The sequence below is a fragment of the Microtus oregoni genome, unplaced genomic scaffold (genome assembly GCF_018167655.1).
Source record: "Microtus oregoni isolate MIOR12 unplaced genomic scaffold, Mior012 000001F_ref0000356, whole genome shotgun sequence".
NCBI classification, from domain to species: Eukaryota; Metazoa; Chordata; class Mammalia; order Rodentia; family Cricetidae; genus Microtus; species Microtus oregoni.
In genome coordinates this window covers 57,451,468-57,471,373 of record NW_024543060.1, presented here as the reverse complement: position 1 = coordinate 57,471,373, position 19,906 = coordinate 57,451,468, and the positions used below count along the sequence as shown (strand labels likewise).

Here is a 19,906-nt window from a genome sequence, read left to right as displayed (position 1 = left end):
AAGGTAATAAATTTGGATCATTCTAACTATAATATAGTGTCAGATACTCTTACCAATCATAGATTCAGGTCCACTTGTGACATTTGAAGTCTCAGGGACAAAGAAAAGAGGGAAGTAGTCTTTCATATGGAAGCTTTATTTGAAGACAAGGCAATATTTGCTAGAAATCAAGAATTGAGGTTAATATGTATTTTTTCATACTTTTTTTCTACTGTGGAATGCTGGGTATTAAAAGGCTAGGATCTCTGTTTTTGACTAGCTTATTCCATATAGATACTTTTATATTATAAGGTAGAGCAACTCTGATAAAAGCTATGGGAATGTTTCATACATAGTGCTAGAAGTGCCTACCAGTTTCTAGGGCTTAAGTACTTAAAAAAATATTAGCTATGTTAGGATTTGAGAAAAGGGAGGTACTCTTTACTATAATTGTTTTTTTGGGGGGAGAAAGTTTGTCACCTTACCAGGCATCTTTCCCATGCCCTGAATATTAATCTTATTCTATTATAGTCTGAAGCTCACCACCTAATTCAACAAATGCGTATTGTGCTTCTAGTGTTGAAAACAATAGACGCAAAGTTCCTCTGTAGACGAGCTTACAGCCAAAGGGGGCAATAAAATATTTCAAAACAAATAAAAATGTTTATTAATTATTGTTTGGATAGGTGTGAAGAGAGCAGTAGAATGGTGAGCTTGTCTTTCTTCAGCCAAAATGAATCAGACGATAGATAGGCTCTTTGATTTCTCCATGACTTTTTAAGGTCATCATCATGCTCAGAAAAGGAAAAACACTTTTAAAAAGTTAATTACGTGTGTGCACACATCTACAGAGTAGTTATGACTTTTGAAAACTGTCTTGTGAACGATCTATTCCATTTCTTCCGAAAGAAGTCTCTGAAAGTCATTTAAAAAAACTATACGCAAAGACAAAATGAAAAGGGAACCTAGAGTCAGGCAGCAAAACTGCCAAGCCGAGGTCTCTCCTCTGTCCTCTCGGTGTGGTCCCAGCGGGGATCCGAACTAGAGGAGCGTCGCCCGCCGTGAACTTCAGGGCGGACGGCCTCTGCACGCCCGCTGCCCGGCCCGGTGGCGGGACCCCGGGGAAGAGGTCAAGGTGTGGCTGTGAGAGTGGCGGCCGGCGGGTGGCTGTGGAAGCCCGGGGCGCGGGGCGGCGACAGCGGGGACACGCCGGCGCCCGAGGTTGGAGCGGCGGGCAGGGCCGGGCCGGGCCGGGCGAGCCGCCGCCGCCGCCGGCGCTCAGGTGGCGCTTTCCCGCTCAGGTGAGCTCCTCCCGCGCCTCCCATTGGCCGAGGCACCCGTGGCGCTGGCAGGGCGACGCAGCCCGGTCTAGTTCAGGGTCTAGGGCGGCGCGTCACTTCCGGTAGCGCGGAGCCTGTAAAACACCCTGGAGAGAAAATGGCGGCGGCGACGGCGGCGGCGGCCTCGGCGCCCCAGCAGCTTTCGGATGAAGAGCTCTTCAGTCAGCTCCGCCGTTACGGGCTGTCTCCGGGCCCGGTGACGGAGAGCACGCGGCCGGTCTACCTCAAGAAGCTGAAGAAGCTTCGCGAGGAGGAGCAGCAGCAGCAGCACCGGGCGGGGGGCCGCGGCACCAAGACGCGGAACAGCAATAACAATAACACGGCGGCCGCCACGGTCGCGGTCGCGGGGTCGGCGGCGGCGGTGGCGGGCGTGGGGGTCCGGCCGGGCCCGGGCGACCTGTCGTACTCACGGACCCCTGCGGGCCTCGGCCCCCTGGGAGGACCCGGGGGCGCGGCGGGCGTCCCCGCGGCGGCGGGCAGCAAAGTGCTGCTGGGCTTCAGCTCGGACGAGTCGGACGCGGAGGCCAGTCCGCGAGAGCAGGCCGGCGGCGGCGGCGGCGGGGGCGGGGGCGGCGGGGCCGGCGCGCGGAGGGACCGGGCTGCGCTCCAGTACCGCGGGCTCCGAGCGCCGCCGGCGCCCCTGGCCGCCAGCGAGGTGACTAACAGCGGCCACCCGGCCGAGCGCAGGAAGCCGCACTCGTGGTGGGGGGCGCGGAGGCCCGGCGCGTCCGAGCCGCAGCCGCCGTCGGGCAACGACGGCGCCGCGGAGGTCGTGGACGAGGAGGTGGGCGACGGCGGCGACGAGAGGGATCCCGAGGCCGACGAGCCGCTGTGGGCCGGCCGAGCGGTGAACGGCAGCCGGCTCCTCCCGTACAGCTGCCGGGAGCACTACTCGGACTCGGAGGAGGAGGACGACGGCGACGTGGCCTCCGGCAGACAGGTATTAAAGGACGACTCCCTTGCCCGGCACCGACCCAGACGGAGCCATAGTAAGCCTTTCTCGGCGCTGACGGCTAAATCTGGCGGCAGCCGGCAGGAGACCTCGGTTCAGGGAGGGGGAGGACAGGCGATGAATGACAGGGCGGCGGCCGCCGGGAGTCTAGACAGGAGCCGAACCCTCGAGGAGGCGGCGGCCGAGCCGGGAGGAGGGTGCGACCCAGTGGACTCCAGCCCCATCCCTCGGTTCCGGGCCGGCGCGAAGAAGCTGGCCCCGCCGATCCCCGACATGGACTCAACCTTGGAGTCACCCACAGGTTCCCTTCACAAAACCAACAATCACATAGGCGGTGGGGCCTTCGGTGTGGAGCCCCCCAGTGTCTACGCCAACAGCCTCCCTCCCAGTGCGGCCGCGGCCGCCCCTCCGTCACTCAGGATCAACCATGCCAATCATACGGGCTCCAATCACACCTACCTGAAAAAGGCATATGGCAAGCCGAAGCTCTGCGAGCCTGAGGAGGAACTTCTTCAGCAGTTCAAACGGGAAGAGGTGTCTCCGACGGGGAGCTTCAGTGCGCACTACTTGTCCATGTTTCTCCTGACTGCTGCCTGCTTATTTTTTCTAATACTGGGACTGACTTACCTAGGAATGAGAGGGACGGGCGCACCCGAGGATGGAGGACTCCGTAAGTATTAAGTGAACTCTGAGGGCCCCTATTGTCAAATGCAACGTTGCTAGTGGTGACCTTTACCTACAAGAAATTTGTTTAACACCGAAAAAAAACCACAGAATACATGCATCGTCTTTCTATTGAGAAGGAACAGTATTACCAATAGCAGAATGATATCTTAGGTCTGGTTTTTAAGTTTTTCTGCATGGTGTATTGTTAAATTCAAAACAGCTTACCGAAGAAGAAAACAATACTAGTAAGAGGCACTTGAGTGTCTTAGTTTTTAGTAACTGCGGATGTCGTTTGCTCACGAGGTTTGAAGTGTTACCATTTTTTAAGCGGTGCCATACACGCAATGTTTGCTTTTTTAAACGCGTTATGTTTGAAGAGAGTAATGTACAGTTTCTTGGAATTCTGGTACTCACAATATAGGTAGGTCTATAGTTGAGAGGACACACCTCTTAATTCACTTCTCAGTCGAGAAGACAGTCACGGTAACTTAGCACGTGGAACTTGAAGTCATTTTTCCCGGGTAGGCAGGCGTGTGCATTCATTACACCAGTCTTCTCTGGACTACCTCATCAAGACACAGCGCTAGTAGGTCACATCTTTCAAAGACGGTAACCACTGTGTGTTCCGGCCGACAGAAGGATGAAGTAATTGGTGTGTGCTATTTTAGACTGCATGGTCAGAGGGGTTGCTGTTTGAGGTAGACCTAAAGCTGGAAAAAAGAAAACAAAGTAGCATTGTAGAGAGACTGCTAGACATTCTGGGCAGGGATCACAAGAAGGGGAAAGGACTTGAATGGGGCAGAAGACTTGCTGTAGTTACTATCGTCGGAACCTCCTTTCCTAATCTAGATAACCATGCTAATATTGACTAGGATGAGATTATTAAGATTGGATGTAAATTTGTGTATAATGGACTGTTAGGTTTCTTCTCATTTACCCTGACGATTTTCTCCTAATACGAATTTAGAGTATATGATTTGTATTTATAAAGCTGACTTACTGTATATCTTATTTCACAGTAGTGGGATGGATGTAGCTAACAGACTCAGTAGTGTGAGCTTTGATTTCGGTATAACTAAGTCCAAGGTTTAAATACATAAATGACCACAATACTGTTGAATTATAGGCTTGCAAGAGCAGTCCTTGCTTGCTTTAATTGGCTCTCTGGGAGCTAGAGTGATGTGCTTACTGTGTCCTGCCTTAAATATTTGAGAGGGAAAAAAAAATAGCATTCTGGAAGTCAAACTCAGAAGTTAAATGACATTACCTGTCATTAGTCGCTTTTTTTGCATGTTTGTTTTTCTGGCCCTGAGTCAGCCATCTGGCCATTATCTGAAACCCAAGTGTCTTCCCTGGTCTTCCCAACAACTCTGAGAGAAAGCTGTTCCTATGAGTTGATTTTAGATTTTTATCTAACTACAAAGCCCATATTTTTAACATTTTGTGTGATATCTGTAGATCGTGTTATAGATAAGAGGGTACCTTTATTGTTCGTAAGAAAATAATAGAACATTTGGTAGGAATTCATGTGGAATTACTGATGAGACAAATTATTAAAGGTCACTTTCATATCTTTTTCCACCACTTAAGGTGATGAATGAGTATTGTTCTATCAGGCACTAAAATTTCGAGTTGGAAAGGCATGTTGGGACTCTTCTCTCCCCTTTCCTTCCCTCCCCTCCCCTCTTCTCTCCTCTCCTCTCCTTTCTCTTCTTTTCCTTTCTTTTCTTTCCATGAAGAAAATGGTCCATGGATGTCCTGGATGGAAAACTGAGGGTAAGTAGTTGAGATGATCGAGGACTTGGCTGGAAGAGCTTCATTCTTATATGCTAACGGATAGAAATATCTGCCAACTTTGTAGTTGTGAGGATCAACTGAGATAATTTATTAAGCGTGAGATATTTATTAGAAGTTCAGATGAAGTTTGCCGTATTTTTGGTAAATTACAGTGTATATGTAAGAAGGTTATTAATGTGAATTATGTTTACTGTGTTTTCTAGTCTATTTAACATTATCAATTCCGTTAGCTCTACCTTGAAGCAGTTGATGCAGAAGTCCAATGAATCTCCTGTGTAATTGACATGCTGTAAAGCATGGCAGAAAGAAGTGCCTGCTAGTTCTGTTAGTTTGGTCACTTAATGGCATTAGGGTTTTCAGACTGAACGTTTTCACTCTCTGTATTCTGAATCCTTTGTCTATTTCAATGTTTAGCCATAGCATTCATTGGTCAAATAGTGTAAGTTTTACTATAAGTAATAGTTTGACCAGAAGATTGTAGGGTTATATGTGACTGTAAGCTTTTATTAGTTATTATTTTAATTACTTTATGTGTAATGGTCTTTTAAATTTTTTTAAGTAAAAAGTTCTTAATTATTTTGGTCTTTGCAATTTTTCATTAGTATTTTAATTATTTAAATTACTTTTCCTCATTAAATTTCTGAGTTTGCTTTCATGCTGTAGAGTTAGAGATGAGCTAAGATGACCTAAGCTTTACCAATTCCAGGATTGACATTTTAACTTTAAATACTACCAGGACGACGCACACATCAGCCTGCAGTAAAACTGTCCTACACATGATCAAATCATGACATCGCACTAAAAAAAAAAAAGAGAAAACAGAATAGATTATCTATTGTAGATTCATGGTTATTATTTACAAATTATTCTTCAATAACAAAAGACATTTTTGTAGACAAGAAGAGTGTAATTATATATCCCTTTCTAATTTTGCGGGACTTCCTGTTCACTTATAACAGAAATAGTAGCTCCTTCCAGAACTTCCTTTATATTTTTCGTATAAATATAGGTGTGTTGATTTTCATCCAGATAGTATGTGTTAGTTTTCCTTTAAGTGCCTACCATGCCAATAACTTTCCAACAAAGAGGAGTGTTGAACAATATGTGGGTACATGGCAGACGAAATCACCTTCAGAGCCTACGTACCGGGAGAAAGGTGAAAAATAAGCATTTTAGTCTTGTGTTAGGTTTTGCTGGCCTTTAGCACACGGAAACACTAGTATCTTTAGCGAGCTGGGGTGGGGTGGGGAGTGTGACACTATAGACAGGTTCTAGAGGTTCTCCATTGACTAGAAGAGCTCTTTGGCAGATAAACAAGCTGTGTGTTGAGGGGTCAGAAAGAATGGCTGGTGTTGCTGGACTGTGAGTGAAGGGAAATGGCACACGATGAAGTCAGTTTGGCATAGGTGAAGTCATCATGAAAGAGTCTGGATTTTAAGTGACATTATTCTGTATATATTAAGCAGCTTGTATTTCCATTTAACATTATGTCATAGGTATCTTTTCCATGAGCTGATTTAAGTGTAAAGATGTGTTTTAAACATTGCTCTCACCACGGGTCTTTCTCTCATTCCGTTAAGTGTTAAAGTCTGTGCTGTTCTGAAACTGCTCGTGTCTATATTCTCTAGCCGTGCTCTCTTCTTCCCTTCCTGCTAGCCATTTAGTCAGCGGAGGACTGTCACCAGTCTGCCTGCAGCCGCCAGTCACCCAGCTGCTCTCCTTTGCCTCCTCGGCTGTGTACTCCTGCAGACTTGCCCGGCTCCTAGTTTTCACACTTGCCTCTGCCCCTGCTGTGAATAGTTTATCTTGAGTGCCATTGTTTATACCTGTTCCTAGGGTGTTTCATCCATTCTCAGGTACTACCTCTGTTTGTATTCTTTGATAAACGCCCCTTCTGAATGCTAGACTTATTTGTTGATTACACATCTTTTGGACATCCCAAGTACCAGCACCATCCAGCATTTTCTGTGCTGTCACCTTGGTTTTGCCCTCTGGTTACTGTTGTGATACTGGTGCTTCCACGTGTGTCCAGAGCCCAAGAGAGAAACTTGGGTTTCTAGATTCCTTCCTATCCTTCTTACTACCTTCTTCCCTGATTAGTTTGGGTGTCTGGTAATTGTAGTTTCTATGCATCTTTTCAGTCTTTTTGTTGTTTTGTTTTTTTGAGACAGGGTTTCACTGTGTAGCCCTGGCTGTCCTGGGACTTGCTCTGTGAACCAGACTGGCCTTGAATTTAAGAGATCCACCTGCTTCAGCCTCCCCAGTGCTGGGATTAAAGGCCTACTCCACCACTGCCCAGCTCAGTCTTTGTTCCTATCACTTTTTTGTGAGGGCAGTAGCCCTCACAGTCCATTTCTGTGCTAGAGCGGTATTCCTAAAGCATCCATGTAAGTTAGTCTCTTGTTTAAAGTCACTGGCCCAATTTAAATTCGGTTAAACTGTCCTGAGATTCTGCTTGTTCTTCCTAGCTTCATGGACTACTAGTCATTGAGTATGGAATGACATTTTTTTTTTTTTTGGTTTTTCGAGACAGGGTTTCTCTGCAGCTTTGGAGCCTGTCCTGGAACTAGCTCTGTAGACCAGGCTGGTCTCGAACTCACAGAGATCCACCTGCCTCTGCCTCTGCCTCCCGAGTGCTGGGATTAAAGGTGTGCGCCACCACCACCCGGCTGGAATGACATTTTATATCTTCGAGCAGACTGTTCTTTCCCTCTCCTACTCTTAGAAGTGTGTTTTGTGAGCATTTCGTCCTGCTTGTCCAAGTTTGGATCATCGCTTTGTGCTCGTGTAGGAGCGTCTTCATCCTCCAAAGTGTTTAGTACACTGTATGATTGTGTGAGTCTACCATGGCAGGCAGTTTATACTTCTTAGGTCAATCTTCCTGTAGGTCAGGTACAGGTTTTATTATTTAGTTTGGATTTGAATTTCAGTTTTCTGTTCTGTGACTTAATGGATTGTCTGTTGTTAAAAAATGAGGGTGTTTGATACCTCCCTGGAGGTGGCTTTAAGTACTAAATGTACTTACAATGTACATTTATAATAATGTATAATATATGTCAAATGTTTAGTGTTATTGAAGAAGATGGAAATTATTATAGTATCCTTGGCACAAATTTGTGACCCAATAAATTTTGAATAAGTGATCACATATAAAGTCCCCAGTACAGGCCCTTTATATGTGTAGGTTTGACATCTGTAGATTTAACCACAAATGTTCGTCAGAAGTTTACATCTAAACATGTACTTTGTTATTGCCCAAACAGGATGGTACAGTGACTGTTTATATAGCAATTAACATAAGTTTATGTCGTAATTATATTCATGTACTTTATGTGTGTGGATATTATATAAACATGTCCTTGTTATTGCCTAATGGTATGGTATAACGACTGTTTATATAGTAATTGCCATAAATTTATGTCATAATTTATATTCCATTATTTATATAGTAGTATGCACTAAAAGAAATGTAGCAATCTGGAGTACAGAGTGGATGAATGAAAGGTATATATAAATACTATACCCTTTTACATGACAATTTTCAGCCCAGGAGCCCCATTCTTCATGCAAACTGAAGAACTACTTTAAATATACACCGATGAGCTCATTGTATATTAAGTATGTTACTCCCATATCAAAAGAAGCCATCCCACAGGAACTTGAACTCCATCAGCCCAGTCATAGGAATTGGTTAGGAAACAGGTAATATGTGACAAGCCCAGTTCTTTACCCGTGAGGATAGAAGAAGCTTGCAGTCCAAGGTAGGATGTAGTTCAGTAGGTCAAGCAGTGGAAATCCACAGAGGGTTCAGCGCAGAGAGCGGACATGGTCAGCTGTTCTCCAGGGCTAAGCAGGTAGGTAAAGGAGTGACAGAGTTAGAGAACAGAAGCGCCAGGCATGAGTGCTGTGAAACAGGCTGATAACTGGGGACTGGTAGGGCTTAGGATAGTTGTTTTGAAGAGAGAAATATGCTTATTGATTATTCTCTTTACATAGTCAGAATCAAGAGGGTGGCTGTGACCATGAGCCTGAGTGATTTAGGAATACTGGTGCCATAAAGAAGAATTAGAGATGCAGAAGAGGGCTCTTGTTTGGGAAAGCGGTACAGAGGAAATGCCTGGAACTGCCCTTTGGGTTAGGGCGGAGCACTGGGATAAAGATGAGAGACTGGCGCTACCTAAGAGGAAAAAGGACTTTGCTGAGGGAATAATAGCTCCCTTCCCATACTACCTTTCTGCACTACAAGACCAAGTGTTGCCAGCAAGTGCCCCACTTTGTGGGCTTAGTTTAAGAAATATTTTTTACTCCTTAGAGGAATACAGACTAGCCAAGTCTAGAAATTAATACCTAGCATTGACTTGGGGTTCAAACTTGACAAAAAATACTTATTGCAGTTATTTGTGAAGAATGAAACCAGGGTGTCTGTTGGGTCTCAAATTTTTAAGAGTTGATTACTTAGTAAGATACTTTTTTATACATCCTAAGAATATTTCTGTAAATTGCGGATGTTTGAATATGCCAGTTTGATTTTAGAAATTAAAAATCTACTCTGAGAATGTCTTTCTTTTAAAAATTATCTGTAGAATAATTTAAAATTAGAAATTGTCATTGAGAACTTGTTATCCCCATGGAAGCGAGTGGTTTGAGGAAACTCTCGCTGAGAGAACCTGTGTGTGCAAATTGACACTTTAACTTGCTAGCTTTTAAACTACAGAGAAGTTAGCCCCTAGTCCTCAGCATCCTCATTGTGAAGCAGTCCAAAGCAGGAATAACTAAATAATGCATGTCAAGCGAGGCTTGGTATGCGGCTTTAGTGATAACAGCACTTAGCCCTATGTGTGCAGTGTTTCAGCATGAATCCTCACTCTGTAGGTGCTTCCCACTGTAGAGGTGGACAGACAGGGAAGGGTGAAGGATTTGCTCAGGGTCGTGGAGCAGTCCTGGATGGCAGGATTTGAGTGTGTAGTAGCTGTCAGTCACCATACTAGATTGCCTTTATGTGTGTAAATATGTACTATTCAGTCTATCTTGTTTGTGACCGTTATCCAGAAAACTGAAGAGTTGTGGGTGGGTTAAGCAGATTAGTGTGTGAAATCCAAGATCTGCTAAAAATAATCTATGGAAAGAAAGTACAAAATTATACTCAACTATTAGGGATTGTGTGGAACCATTTATTCTCGCTTCAGATTTTAGATTAATTCATAGATAATGTGGGGAAGAGCTATCTGCTGTAATACAAGCTGTATTTAAAGCTATAAGATTTATAAAACTGGTGGGAAAGTCGTGGTCTTACATAAATCACCAGTATAAAACTAATTGTTTCCTAGGGGTTATCTTTAAGTGGCAAAGCGTTTTAGATACATAAGAGAGGTGGTTTTTTTGTTTGCTTAAACTTTGTGTTCATTTATTTTTGTTTGTTTTCGTGGAAAGGAGATGTTCAGCAGCAGTGGTTCTCAGCCTGGGGTCACATGTCAGATATCCTGCGTATCAGATATTTGCATTACAATTCATAACAGTTGCAGAACTACAGTTGTGAAGTAGGATAGAAATACTTTTATGGTTGGGGATCTTGACAACATGAACTGTATTTACATAGTGGGGGGGGCGTTCACAGCATTAGGAAGGTTGGGAATCACTAGTCTCTAGTGTTGGTATATAGACTTTAAAAATTATGCGTTTTTATGAGTCCTCAGAGTTGTAAGGACTTAGCGTTTGCTTACTATGCAACAGTGTTTGGGTTTGCATATTGTAATTTTTGAAACATAACTTTAAAAACCATTTTCTGCACATTTGAGTGTCTTATGGCAAAGCTTACCACAACATTTTCTCTGTATAAAGGGGGAGCTGGAGAATCCCAGGGCTAAGGGTTAGTGTGGTTGTCTTTCCTTCCACCTGACTTTGGGCTACCATCTATAAGTCACACAATTTTAATGGAGATATTATTTCATGCAAGTTTTTAGAAGTAAGGTTCTTTTGGGAAGAAACATGGAGAATAAATGTGCCCAAAATGAAAATGTTATAAATATGAACATTTACTGCTAAGTTCAAGAGGTTCTAGAGTATTTTTTTGTTTTTGTTTTTGTTTTTCGAGACAGGGTTTCTCTGTAGCTTTTTGGTTCCTGTCCTGGAACTAGCTCTGTAGACCAGGCCGGTCTCGAACTCACAGAGATCTGCCTGCCTCTGCCTCCCGAGTGCTGGGATTAAAGGCACGCGCCACCAGCGCCCGGCTGTTCTAGAGTATTCTTATGCTTATGACAAAATGTCTTGTTTTTAGAATTACCATTTCAATTGTCCCTTCTTTTAGATTTAAAGACTTAGTTGATAAGAGGAAGCATTAGGAACTTTCTGTGTGAACCCCTTAATCTTTGTGAGAGTAGTTACTACTGTGCCTGTGAGAAAATGAGATGCAGCAGAAAGGAGCAAAGGTCATAGTCAGGGTCCCGCAGCTGAGTGGCAGGGAGGTTCTGCCGCTCCAGCTCCCGCTCCTGGCTGGCTGAGCTGCTGCTCACTGCCTCACTGTTGGGCAGCAGTGGTCGCTGGTGCCTGGCTACACCTTGTGCTTGGGTAAGGAAGTTACTTAGAACCCTTGAGCCTTGGCTTTATATCTGTCAGTTGAAAACATAGTAAAATAAGCCTTATGTCCAGCCTGTGACTTGTTTTTAGAGGATTTTACCTAAGTGAAGTAAAGAAAGCTGAGCTGATCTAAACTGTACTTCTAATAGTGTAAGTTAGGGTCTCCAGCTGTAGTAGGGTAATTTAAGAAACACCGCTTAAGCTCAATGGCATGGTTTGCTAATAATGTTAATAAGTAATGAAGATTGTTAAATTTATACTCCTTATCAGTGCTTTTAAACTTGTCTCTTACGCTGTCTGAGTAGATAAAAGGGAGCTATTGTCTCATAACACCTAATTAGTGTCTACCTTTTTTCCCAGACTGAAGAACCTTTTATTTTTATAATTATATTATTGTGATACATCATAAAATATACTGGAAGCTAGATTTTAACGGTGCTGAGCACTAGAAGGTAGATTTGCAAGTCAGATATATGGTACATTAATGTAAAATGTAGAACTGAATTTGAGGTTGAAAATAAATTTAAAAATGTAGGTGGGTGTTTTATTCAGAGTTCTTTAAAGGAACAGAACTAATAGAGTGAATATATATTGTGAAAAGGAATGATTAGATTAGGTCACATGGCTGGATAGTCCAACAGTAGCTGTTTTGGCAGGCAGCAAAGGCTGGCAGCATGGTTGATGTGTTCACCAGCAAGAAGCGGGGCAGGTAGGCAGAGCAGTGCTTTTTTTTCCTCTTTGTATCTGGCTGCAACCTGAAGGTGCTGCCTACTTTAGGGAAGGCTCATCCTCCCTTCTTTCCTCCTAGACATGCTGCAGTTGGATCTTAGGGTAGGTATCTGCTAATATTAGCTGAGGAATAGTACCAAACAAGTGTGTGCTTGTTAGATGCTCTTCAGATCACTTAGAGAGTAGGGTTAGTATTCTTATACCAAAGTGGGGATGAACAAACACACAGTTGTTTAAATTCATGCAGTCTAGAAACTGGAAGGCATAACATAGATTTGATAAGTAGGGTGTTAAAACCATACTGCCTAAGTTAGAAGGAATCTAAAGTACATTGATATCCCCAGTCTCCTAGATAATTTGTGTGTGATATATAACAACAAATTTATTCCATTTTAAATTAGAAACATGAGTATTGTGATTTATTTGACCGGAATCATTCAGTAGAAATTTAATACAAGTAATATATTCATTTAAAACTTTTACACATTAGGGTATAAAAGGAAATGGGTAAATTGAATACTAGTAATTAGCTAGTATAGCTAGAATATCATTTTGACATAACCAGTGTAGAAGTTGCTGATGAAATATTTTATGTGCTCTTTTGGTGTATACTAAGGATTCAAAACACAGACAGTCTTATAGTATAAATCAACAGACTGGTGACATTTCCAAGGCTCAGTAGGTACGTGGTTATATATATCTAGACGTCTCTGAGTTACATTATTGGTTTAATTGGATCTAAGGATTACTAATTCTGGGGTGATTACAATGTACCATGCATTTTGTTCTATATAATTTTGCAGTTAACCTTTCTAGTAATATGATATAGATTTTGTTATCAATTTACAGATACAAATAATGACATTGTTTAAACAGGTATTCTGTACAGGAGTAGGATTTACAGCCATTCTGATCTTAAGACTCTTGTTCTGTTTCCTGTGCTGCTCTTGTTTAGAGCACAAACACTTCAGAGACGGGACAGGTGGCTGGCTGACATTCACTCTATTCTTCTCATTTCAAGGCACCAAACACCTCTTTGCTTGAAGTGCCAGTGGTACTCCCAGCTGCTGTCATGTTCTTACTGGGACTATCCCTCCATGCTTATGTTACCATTTCCAGTTTTAAATTGCTTTCTGGTACTCTTGAGATTAGATATAGAAATGAGAGATGGCCTTTCCCATCTGCCACATGACTGGTGAGGAGGGGAAGTCAGCTCTTGTTGGGACGAGAGAAAACTAATAACCAGTGACGCTTGTGTGGGGTAAAGGGTTTAACTTTGTCAGTATTTTGAGAAAGACTTTTGGGAAGCCATTACTCATCACGTTGAGTTATATATATTTTATATCATTTTGTAGTGTATTGTGTAGGGGCCTTTTTTTGTTCAAAAAGGAAAAACAGGCAATCTCTCCTTTTTGTGTTGGTCAAAAATCATGAATTATGTGTAAGACTTGTTTAAACTTGAAATTCCCACTTTACTAATTAGCACTAGAGCACTTCCCTTGGGCTGAGGTCTGGGCTCAGTCTCCAGCACACCAAAGTGGGAGTGGATAGCAGTCTTCCTGTAGGTTATAGGATCACAGCTTGCTTGCTTTTCTGTTTTCTTTTTCTTTTTTGTTCTTTCCCTCTCTCTTTCTTTCTTGTTTAATATATAATGTACAACATGCATTCTGGCTGTCCAAGAGGTATCAGATCCCCTGGAACTGGAATTTTAGACGTTCATGAACCACCACGTAGAGTTAAACTCAGGTCCCCCGCAAGAGGAGCAGTGCTCTTAACTGCTGAGCCATCGCTCCACTCCCCTCTGTTCCATTCTTTTTTTTTTTTTGTTTTTTTTTTGTTTTTTCGAGACGGTTTCTCTGTGGTTTTGGAGCCTGTCCTGGAACTAGCTCTTGTAGACCAGGCTGGCCTCGAACTCACAGAGATCCGCCTGCCTCTGCCTCATGAGTGTGCGCCACCACCGCCCGGCTTGCTCCGTTCTTTCTTAAAGCAAACAGCTGTGTTGTTTAATATCATTCGTTAGTTTCTATAGAGTTAAATAATAGACAGCGAGTTTCTTCACTCACTAGTTATGAAACTATAGTATGGGTCCTAGAGAAAAATAAAAATGTGTGACCATGCTATTTGAGTTCAAATGTTTTAAAAATTCTAGTAAGTCTACTAGCAAGAGCAGATATTACTTGAATATAAGTAAACAGCTTGTTTTATACTTTAGGAGACTCTTCATAGATTAACACAATTAACTCTACCAATCAATTACAAGGGTTCTGTGCCCAACCCCTATTTCTATATGGGGATTCTGGTTCTTGAAGAAGAACGGATAGACCTGAGGGAAAAAAAAACTTATAAAGGTAAAATCATTTTGGCCACATAGAATCATCTTTGATTTTAAAGGAGTTTTCAGAGTTGTGTACTGCTTATGCAGTGAGGGATTTGGGAAGATATTGTTTAGCCATGTTTCTTCAGGTATAAGGACAGTTGTAAGAAACTGAGGGTTTAGCCAGGCGGTGGTGGCGCCTTTATCCCAGCACTTGGGAGGCAAAGGCAGGCGGATCTCTGAGTTCAAGGACAGCCAGAAAGTCTATCTGGAAAAACAACCACCACCACCACCCACTACCTCCCACCCCGCAAATAAAAAACAGGTGGTGGTGGCGCACGCCTTTAATCCCAGCACTTGGGAGGCAGAGGCAGGTGGATCTCTGTGGGTTTGAGACCAACCTGGTCAACAAAGCAAGTTCCAAGAAAGCCAGGGCTATTACATAGAAATCTTGTCTCGAAAAAAAGAGGTCCCACCCCCAAAACAAAAGGGAAAGAAACCGAGGGTTTTACTGGGACTCTGGATTTGTTATTATAAACATTTAATGATGACTTATTTCAAGGGGCTCTAAGTCTGTGTGTGCCTCTGTTGAGTACTGAAATGTTTAGATTTTGCTTGCATTATTTAGTTCTTCAAACTAACAGACAGTTGACGGTTTCATGATGGGCATGTCCCAGACACATGCTACATTCATCCTTACTCAGAGAAACTTCTCTTTGCAGTGCACGCTGGTGAATGCAAAAGATTCTTGGCTGTTCACAAAGGGACAGTGAATGTTCAACCTTAAACAGATCATTTATGCCAACCCCTGTGAGGCTCGGACTACCACAGAGAAAGGGATAGAATGCGTGAAGAGTCAGAAGACGGAAGGGCTGCACATTGCTGTCTGGCACAGGCAGCTATCCCGGTCATGTTAACATGCTGCCTTCCTGTCCTGTACAGGAACAGACCTGTATATAGTGCGGGTGGGGAAGGAGCTCAGGAAAGCCCACTCCTTCCTGCTGAGCTGCTGGCTACTAAACCATTCTGGAGGAGAGTCCTTGTCTGCAGAAGTATGCTCACAGGTGAGCCTGCCAGGCTCCATTGACCAGTATAGACCCATGCTCACAAAGACCACCCTAGATAATTCAGTGGGTCATAAAACAAAACCAGAAGCGTGGAAAAGAACCAATAGGGAGGGTTGGCAGGAGTGGTGGGGGGATGAGAGGATGGAGGTGAGAGCAATCGGAGTCTTACCTGAAACCTAGTTAACAAAAGTCCCAGACAACAAAACCCCCTTGTAGCTGTATTCGATCATCTTTCGCGTTCTTTATAGATAAGGGAACTGAATCTTTGAAGGTTAAGACACTAGTCTGTGGTGTGGATGTGGCAGAACCAACATGTGAGTATAGATGATCATATCAGGGCATCTTTTCCCTGTGCCTTAAGGGGGCTTTGGGGGATAGGTATCCAGACTATAGTGGACAGTATAGGGGATATAAACTAAATTAGTTTCATTCCAGGATTCTGAGATTGTTTGCTTAGACTTTAGAGAATAAACTATCAGCCATGTTGATTTGTTCAGAGAGTCATTATGCAAGTGGCAAGTTCAGTTCTTGTGTGTCGTAGTTCCACGAAGTTAAGCTCTGGAAATCAGCATGTAAGGCAGAAATTGAACATGGTTAAAAATGCAGAAATACAACTGAAAACTTCTTAAGGTATGGAGTCTCCCTTACGGTCTCAGAAGGCTACGTTTTCCTTCCAGTGTTAGATTGGGTTCTTCTGACACCTAAGGAAGCATCAGAACAGTCACCTTCACTTAAATTTATTAAGTCACGTTTGGAATTTGATGTATACCGTAAAAGCTCTGTGGGAATAGACGGGAGCTGAAGGACTAGCATAGTGCTAAAATATCTTCACAAAATAAAGTTTATTTGAGCAAAGAACAATCCATGAGTTGGGTGATAGTCAGAACCAGAAGGACTTGGGGAGCTTCACGGTCTACACAGAGGTCAAGCCCAGCCTGGGCAATGCTGTTTTGTATTTTTTTTCATGTATTTTTCTTTTTATATGTTAAATCTCACTCATCCCTTGCCTGGTGTATAAGAGGGCAATTGACTTACAACAATATACTTTTATTTATTCTCTGAGAATTTCATATATGCAAATGATGAATCTTGATCATATCCACCCCAATCCTCTTTCCCTGTCTTAATTTCATGTCTAGTCTTCCTTTTCTTAGTTTTCTTTCTCATTTTCCTTTCCCCTTTTCTATCGTCCTGAGTCCAGTTAGGATTACCCATACGCACTTTGGTATAGTAGATCACTGGAACATGAACAACCTACCAGGGGCCACACCCTTGATGAAAACTGACTCCTCCTAGCACCCTTCAACTGCCAATAGCTCTTCAGCTAGGAGTGGGGCTTTGTGAGCACACCATCCACCTACTCCATGCCAGGGCATTGACTGCTTTCATCTTGTGCGTATCTGATACAGACAACCACAGCTGCTGAGACTTCATGGGCCTGACAGCCCTGCTGTGTCCAGAAGACACTCTTTGCAGCACTCCTCCCAGACTTTGGGCTCTCACAGTCTTTCTGCTCTGTTGTCTGTGATGTTCCTTGAGGACTGACACAGGTGGAGTAATAAAAAGTGTCATTTACGATTGAGCATCCCACAGACAGCTCTAGGCATAGTTGTAGTGATGCTGTCCACTGGAGCTCGGTTAACTAACTCATTAGTATCTGCATCACCCAAGGCAGTGACTTTCTTCTAGTAGCCCTCAGCTCCCCTGGTCAGGGCGGGACCTCATGGGTCCCTCCTCCATTGCTAGTTGGATGTTTATGTGCCCGGTCTTGTGCAGACCCTCCACAGGAGCTGTAGTTACTGTGAATTCACGAATGCCCTCGGCACATCTCATCTTTAAGACAGTTTTTCATGGCTTTTCTTTCATCATCCAATTTATAATTTCATTTATAATTTCAATTATAGTTTGATATTCATTTTTATCTGTTATTTCTTTTAAAAAGAGAAAAATGTCTTTCAGGCACAGTCTCCCTGTGGCCCCACAGTGAGTTTGAACTTGTTAACCTCTGCCTGACTCTGAGCACTGGGTGTTGTGAGCGATGTGTGACTTGCAGGTGGTCATAAGGTTGAGAATGGACCTTATTTGTACCATGGTATTCTCTACCATGTACAAAGAGCAAGAGCTAGCCAAACTTAAAAAATGTTATTGGTCAATTTGATTCTGAGTTTTGACCTTTAAAATCCTCGAATACATTTTTTTTCTGTTTTCTTTGTATTGTTAGTATTTGATACCCACATTTAAAGCCTTCTTTTTTTTAATACAATCATTATAAACTGTTATTTGGAAGACACACAGGATTATTGCCTTTCCTAAAACATCAAGTGAGATAACTGAAAGTCCTATGGAGTATGTGAGCTAGAGCAGGTTTAGAATCTTTGCCCTCTTCCCTTCATTTCATGAGTCACCTGTTTTAGATGTGCCCCTTTCTGTTCCAGGGCAGTGAATGGGTTAGCTCCAGGGTCATTCATGATGACAATAAAGCTAGGAGGAGTGTTCCCCTGAAAGTAAGTTTACAGGAGCAGGCTGGAGATGACTCTTCTGATTTCAGTATACGTTAAGTGCCTATGCTGTGGAATGAGCATGTATTCAATAGGGCCAGGAGGAATCGTCAAATTTTCAGGAAACAAATGTGTAATTACTGTTTCAAAAAAATGTCCTGCCTTGTTGGCTGTCCTTATTTAGATCCGTCTGGCTGACGTGACATTCAGAAATGCTTGCCACACAGGTGCAGCTTTCTTCAGCTGTTGGAAACATTCCCTCTTCTCCACTCTCCCCTTACATAAAATCCCCCTAGTAATAGCGATGGGATTTGCAAACTTGAATATCTCTATATAAAGAGATACAACTCAGACCTACTTGGTAATTGAGGTGGTTAATGTTAGTGCTTCGATAAACGTTTCCTAGGACTCAGCGCTAGTGTAAGGTCATAGCTTCGAAATGTAAGCCGCTGCCTCTGAAAGCCCGTGTCTGGACTCACTGCTCTGCAGAGTCAACTGAGAGGAGGGCTTCTCTTGGTTTAAAGTTCTATAACTAAACTAAGCGTGGTTATAGAACTGGCATAGAGCAGGGACTTGTTTGTAACATCTTGTGTTGAAAGATAAAGCTGAATGATGTATCACAATACTGACTCCAGAGGTCACAGCTTTGAAAATCTGATGTCACGTGGTAAATGCCAAAGCAATCCTGTGAATGTGGTGCTTTCGTCAGAGAGGGCTGTGATGAACTCTTCCCGCGGTCGTCAGGGGACACTCCTGAGAGCACGCATCTCCCTTCATTGCAGTTAGAGAACGTGGTGTGAGATAATTTCATCACCTAAGCACCAACAGTGTCTCCCAGCCACAGTTCTCTTGTTTTTAATGTGTTGTATCACAAGGAGATTAAAGTTAATACCTCTAAATCTGAAAGTGCTACAGAAAAATGCTCTTTGTGGGCTTTTGTTGTTGTTTGGTTGGTTTTTGATTTTTTTTCGAGACAAGAAAAAAATGCTTTTTGTGTTTTATAATTTACTTTAATTCCAAATGCATAGACTAGAAAAATGTCATGTACGCTGAAGCTAATGGTGTTGGATTGAGAAAGCTGGAGCAAAGCACCAGTTGCCCATTTCCCTGGTCTTGTAAGTAGATATTTATTCAGTAAGCACTTAGGACTCTTAAAATTACCCACAAGAACTTGTTCCATATTATACCTGCTTTATTATGTGAACTAGATAAGAAATGCTTCGAGTTTTCTGAAGTTTCTGTCTTCAAGTAAAATACAAAAATGTTAACAATCCTACTTGCTGACCCCTTAGATTGTCTTATAATCTGACTTAGGTTTCTTACTGCCTGCTGTCATCCCACTATAGAATGTTCTGGCTCATTTCCATCCCAGGAGTTACAGACCAGACCTCTTACTTACTCCCTTCTAGCCTCTATGTGCGTGGCTGTTCTTTCTGTGCCTGACCTTCATATTCATATTTCAGATATTCCCCTGGTGTGTTCCCTCAGGTGTCTATTGAAATGCAATCTTGGGGTGCTGTTCTCTGATTATCTTAGTAAATAGCTTCTTTCCATCCAAAGTACTTAGACCTATCTGACTTGCATGCATTTTTAGCATTTCATTTATTTCATTTTATTCATTGTTTATTGTCCTTTTGAATCTCTGTAGAACATAAGTACCACAAGGGCAGGGATCATAGTTCATTCCACCTGTCAACTTGACACAAATCTAGACATACCTGGGAAGAGGGAGTCTCAATTAAGGGATTGCCTCTATCAGATTGTTTTGTGGGCATGTCTTTGGGGTCCGTTTATTTCTTTTTTTTTAAATTTTATTGTTTTTATTGAGCTCTACATTTTTCTCTGCTCCCCTCCCTGCCCTTCAATCCTCTCCCATGGTTCCCATGCCCCCAATTTACTCAGATCTTGTCTTTTTCTACTTCCCATGTAGATTAGATCTATATGTCTCCCTTAGGGTCCTCATTGTTGTCTAGGTTCTCTGGGATTGTGAT

The 19,906-nt window shown here is 42.9% G+C and overlaps 1 protein-coding gene across 1 annotated transcript in view; it reads left to right on the top strand.

The window, feature by feature from the left end:
• The first annotated feature begins 1,409 nt into the window (after positions 1–1,409).
• Positions 1,410–19,906, top strand: part of Lemd3 (LEM domain containing 3) — a 46,986-nt gene continuing 28,489 nt past the window's right edge. The window contains exon 1 of the mRNA XM_041670585.1: positions 1,410–2,941. Within this exon, the coding sequence (XP_041526519.1) occupies positions 1,417–2,941 (1,525 nt within the window). The 5' untranslated portion in view covers positions 1,410–1,416. The remainder of the gene's footprint in view (positions 2,942–19,906) is intronic.